At 37.1% G+C, this 5,719-nt stretch overlaps 1 protein-coding gene across 1 annotated transcript; it reads right to left on the bottom strand.

Annotated features, from left to right (window-relative positions):
- Positions 1–1,927: 1,927 nt before the first annotated feature.
- On the bottom strand, positions 1,928–4,914 carry rassf10b (Ras association domain family member 10b). The gene has a single exon (XM_058782358.1). The coding sequence runs from the start codon at positions 4,701–4,703 to the stop codon at positions 3,339–3,341; it is 1,365 nt and encodes a 454-aa protein (XP_058638341.1). The 5' UTR covers positions 4,704–4,914; the 3' UTR covers positions 1,928–3,338.
- Positions 4,915–5,719: the final 805 nt, after the last annotated feature.

Consider the following 5,719-nt stretch of genomic DNA (forward strand, 5'->3'; position numbering starts at 1 on the left):
ATGAGGATAGAATTCTCACTTTTGTGTGAACTTTCCCTACAAATTTTATGAAAACCATTACTGTCTCTCACATGAAACTATATTAATATAGCCACAAAAACTTGTTTGTAAATACTTCTGCAGCAGTTTACACCGACAATTACCTTTGAAAAACAGCTGAGGTGAACATTTTCTTCGTTATGTCACCAAGCAGATTTACTACAACCTAATCGTATTGCATAAAGTTGAAGCACAAAGGCCTCCAGCATCTCAGAGTGAATGAATGTGCCCTCAGGCTTATGCTTCAGGGAGAAAACCACTGGCACTTGAAACTGTGGGAACACACAACTGGTTGAACAGTGTGTGCTCAAGTGTATGTTGGAGCACAGGTGTTTGTACACAACTCATGACACGTCTCTACCCTCACGCATCACGGGACGAATCAACAATATGTCCGCATTTCAGAGTTTCGCAATTTGCCTCAACAAACACAAAGGTATCTAGCCAGATGAGGCCTGTGTGCCAGGTCCTCTGTGATATGAGGGCTTCATGGTTTTATCTTTAACTGCACTCCTTCCTGCTGCAGTTTAACAGCACTTGACTTTAGGACGCTCACACTGTACTGCCAATGATTCCCTCACAGACATTAGTGAGGAATTAACAGCCTGTACCATCTTCTGTGTGGTCTTCTGATAGTTTGATTGGTTGCGATGGATGGATTCATCTAATTCAGCTTTTATGAGTATTTTTGTGAAACCTTTTTTGGAAACCCTGGTGAAAAAAGAAGAAGAAGTACACTGTAGCATGCTTTTAAAAAGGAAATAATATGGAAATAATATACTACTTTAAAAGATTATACATAAGTGCAAAATGCATGTAATGCATGGGGTCTTGTCTGTTTCTGGGGTCCTTTGTGTCCTTAGATGTGAGCACGTGAGAGGAGGTTATCTGGGTTGCGTTATGTAAATGTCCTGCTTTCACAATGGTTGCGCTCTGTGAAAACCTGTGTAAAATATATAGCTCACCTTCCCAATTGTGCTCTGCCTGCTTTTCCTCTGGGACGGAGGATTGCGTAACGCTTTATGCCACCAGCATCTCGCCTCCCCAGTTCACACAACACTCACAATTATTTTACCATGCACGTTTCCTTTCTTTACCTTGTAGTCTGAACAACATTTAGAGCTTTGTAATTATACAAGCAGTGAAACATCTGTGTTATTCCTCAATTAAACATCAGAAAAAAAGAGTTACATTTACATGATGTGTCAGGTGCAGATGTAATTGTTTTATAACACCTAATACTCCTATTAAAATCCACCCTAAGCTCATGAACACACATGTGACATTTTTTTACTGAACACAGACAAATAATGAGCATTATTTTCACTCTGCAACACTGCTGAAAAAGTTAATTTATCGCGGAATGTTGCCTCATACACTTTTGTGTTGTGTGAATTTATGTTGTTAACACTCTGGTGAATCTCACAAAATAATAATAACAAAACGTAGGACCATTATTATTACTATTATTATTATTATTATTATTATGACAATTAAGCCCATTTCTCTCAGCATTAGAGTAAAAACAATTATTGTAAAAAATGTTTATTATGATTATTTAAATCGGCATATAATAAAAAAAAACTCCATTAAAACAGCATTGTACTATATATTGTATTATAGTAGTTTTGTTCAAGAATTTTGTGAGATGATGGTGTGTTTCAAAATCAATAAATGAAGCATTCTTCGGTATTTCAGTTTATAAGACAACATTGTGTTATGATAGATTCTCATATTACACAAATTTTACATTTGTACATTTCTAAATACATGGATTCTCTGTTAAAAACAGTATAATAATAATAAAAAAAAAAACTAAAAAAAAAATTATATATATATATATATATATATATATATATATATATTCTGTATCATCAAGCTCTTCAGATGTCCACCACTTGCTCACGTTTACTGAAAAAAAAAAAAATATATATATATATATATATATCTCTTGCGGTCATTCAAATTAGTTTTCCCACATACATAACTATACTGCACCTTTCTTGAGCTCAAGCAATCCTTAATGCAACTTAAAGCTGAAGTGTGCTTCTTTTATGCTAAAATGCTTTCTCTCAAGGAAGTATATAATACAGAGATGATGTTATAATCCCTGTCATCTCAAAAAGACTATTGTTTGGCTTGCCACTATTTCACCAGAAGTGCATAATTTAATATAATTTCTGCCATCAGTTCCGCTCATGGGTTCCGCAAGCAGATTTTTGAGCCAATTACCTGAGTTGTAAACATGTGACAAACAACTCTGGAGCACTAAAAATGTCACAACAATGCAGATTGGCAGCAGACAGGTACATTTTGTTTCATGTTTATTTCATGCTTTTGCACTGCCAAAACATCTATTAAAATATCATTAAATATTTAAACACTGAAATCAGTCTGATTTAAAATTCCATTTGGTTATGCACAGAAATCACACACTTCAGCTTTAAATAGCTTATCGTAATGCATAATCCATACTGTATTGTAAAATTGATCTGCAAAGCACATCCTACATAATGTTGGAAATGATGCCTCGTGCAGGAAAATACAACCACCCTGATTTCAATCCTGAATGTTTTTCTCAAAATAACAGTGCTATAATCACAAATACATGAAGTTAACACTGATTATTGGAAGCTTATTTCTACCACGGAACAAAAATATAAAAAATAAGACTGTGACTTTTTATCTCAAAATTCTTACTTTTTTCGCACAATTGCACGTTTACATCTCTGCAATTTTGACTTTTTTCCTTCAAAATTCTGTTTATATCTCACGATTCAGATTTCTTCAGAATTGAGTTTCCATCAAGAAATTCAGATTTTGTTATATATAATTTTGAATTTACATCTCACAAATCAGACTTTTTTCTCAGAATTTTCAAGTCTTCATTTCATGTTTTTTTCTCGGAATTCTGAGTTTACATCTCACAATTTTCTTAGAATTCTGAATGCATCTCACAATTCTGTTTTTTTTTTTTTTTTTTTTTAATTTCCATACTTTGCGGTTTTTATTCTTTTTATTCAATGGTAGAGAAAAAGCTACCATAAATTCTTATAAACATCAACATGAAAAAAGAAATGACTAAAAATGCTCAGTAAGTGCATAGTTGTGTTCTTAATGTGATTTGATAATGTAATTTCACTTTGATTTGCAGGAAAGTACCTTTTTTCCCAATTACTTCTGTTTGTCTCTGCTTTATGCTTGTTTACTGTATGCAAATGTAAAATGTGTTAAATTAAGACATACATCGTTCAATTGAACTATCCAGCAAGGGATAACATGAACGTAGGCCAACATGTTTACACCAACGATTCGCAGATGGGTGTGATATCTGAGTCTTGACTATGCATTGAGCTGAGTCCTGTATCTGAGTCGTCATCATTCACATCACATGTTTTTGAAAGCCCTCTTGCCTGCTCCACCCACACACTTTCCCCCTTGAGAGGCATCAATCTGTCTGTTTCTATTGTGTTTTCCTCTTTCAACTCAGCTTCGGCCTCACTGTCCTCCTCAAAATCCAAAGAGTTGACTTTCTCCATTAAATCCCTCAGTTCTTTCTCTTTTGCTCCCCATATCTCCTGGGTCAAGTCCAAATCATTCCTTATGGCCTCCAAATCAGTGTTGAGCCGCAGACCGATGTACAAACTGGTGTCGAGTTGGGTTCTGATCCTCTCTTCTTCCAGAAGTAACTCATTGTCAGACGATACATCCACCACTGAAGGTCCATCGTCTTTTTCTTGAGTTGTGACTCTGAGAGACGTCTCGCCGGACGTGGCTTCAGAGTCTTTATTCGCAAGTTCCTCGTGTCTTCTCTTCATCCACCTCTGGTTGAGTTCCTCTTGAATCTCAGTTGTAATGCTCTCCATGAGGGCCTCGTGGTTCGCCAGCTCTTCCTGCAGTTTGATGACCTCCTCGCATCTCTGAGAATATTCCTCAAACTGGGCGAGAGCTGTTTCTGGGCTCGGTTTGTCCCCCTCACCAACTTTATCTGGGTTGGCGTCCACTAAATACGTATCCTGGACATAGTTGATCCCATGCATCTTCATTCTGTCAAAATGAACTTTGGCCTCATACCTTTCGATTTCCCTGTCGAGCTCTTTTATCCTCTGAATCTGCTGGCGGATAGTGTGATCTTGAGAAATGACCAGGTGCACAAGGGTCTCCATCTTCTCCATAGATGAGCCATCTTTAGACACAGCCTGCGCCCGTTTCTTATTGATTTTATCCAACTTTCTGAACGCTTTCCTGACTATCCGTCTTTGTTTCTCCTGTGACAGAGCCATGGTCACTCTTGCGGTCCCCTTGTAGATACAAGGGCTCTCCTTGCTGAGAACGACGCGCGCCTCTGCGCTCCGCGGCCCGTTGCTGGGTAAAGACGCCTCGTTTTTCACCAACACAAACCGGACGTTTTCCTGTTCCTCTCCCCACGCGCTCCACAGTCGCAGAATCTTGGTTTTGTTCGGTAAAATCCGTTCAAATCCTCTCCATTTCTCCACGATGCAGTAGGACTGAGGAGAGCCCGGGAGAGAGACGCGCTGCTCCAGGTTCTGCTCCTCCAGTAAAACCCGGATCACATCCGCGCAGGTCGTGCGCTTGGACAAGCCCGACACCAGCTTCTCTTCGCGACAAACCCACACTGAAATTTTATTCTCCTCTGCCTCCATCTCTCAGCAAGTCACTGTCCCAGCAAGTCTCTAAAAGTTTCCTGGTGCAGGGAATTATTCAGGTGAAGTAAAGAATATGATAAAAACAGAAATATTCTATGAAAGGTTATGGGTTAGTCCTCAGTCATAAAGATAAATCAGACTCGTCCCGTCTGAGAATGAAAGAGTTCGTCATAGTCCAGTGTTGGCAGGTTTGTTGTGTGTGTCTCAGTCTCTGTGAGTGAATGAGCGCAGACGGGACAGCGCTGCTGCTGCGAGCACACTACACTGATCACGTGACCTACAACACTCTCCTTAGATCACAACTTATATGATAGTGCACTTCTGTTTAGAAATAAATATTTAATTTTATTTAAAATGTAAAGTGTTTAGTATAAACAGAAAAGAAAAAAAAAGTTCTAATGTTTTTTTTGTTTGTCTACTAAATAGATAAATGCATAAACAAAAATAAAAAAGATGGTGATAAATGCATGTCTATTTAAAATATTTAATAATGATAATCATCATCATCATCATCATCCATCCATAAAAAAAGAACAAGGACCTGACATGTTGTTTTGGTTGTTTACACACACACAAAATGACAATGACAAATCATCTCAGATAATCATATTAATTTATTACATACATAATATTGTCTTTTATGGGTTTGATTTTAATTTTAAAATAAAGGAACAAACAAATGCCATGATAAGCTTTTTACACAAACTTTCTTATGACATGTTTGCTTGTTTATTTACAATGCTTCAAAAAAATTACAAACAAACAAGGTATAAAGTTAAATCACTAATGACAAATCCTTTTATATTTATGTTGCAATGACAAATATTGTTTTGCACTAAACCCTGTGGATGCAGCATTGCACAAAAGAAAAACTTCTCAGGCTACTTATGATGCTATACAGTCAGACATCATTCATTTATTTGAGACAAAATCAGTAGTATTTTGCTGGTCGTGTGATATCAGTATGTCAGCCCCCTATAAGGTCCCCCTCCATAAATCATCTTTTATCAGGC

This window comes from Onychostoma macrolepis, chromosome 07 (assembly GCF_012432095.1).
Source record: "Onychostoma macrolepis isolate SWU-2019 chromosome 07, ASM1243209v1, whole genome shotgun sequence".
NCBI classification, from domain to species: Eukaryota; Metazoa; Chordata; class Actinopteri; order Cypriniformes; family Cyprinidae; genus Onychostoma; species Onychostoma macrolepis.

Coding starts and splice junctions, on each gene's coding strand:
- rassf10b (XM_058782358.1), bottom strand. CDS start 4,703: ATGGAGGCAGAGGAGAATAAAATTTCAGTGTGGGTTTGTCGCGAAGAG.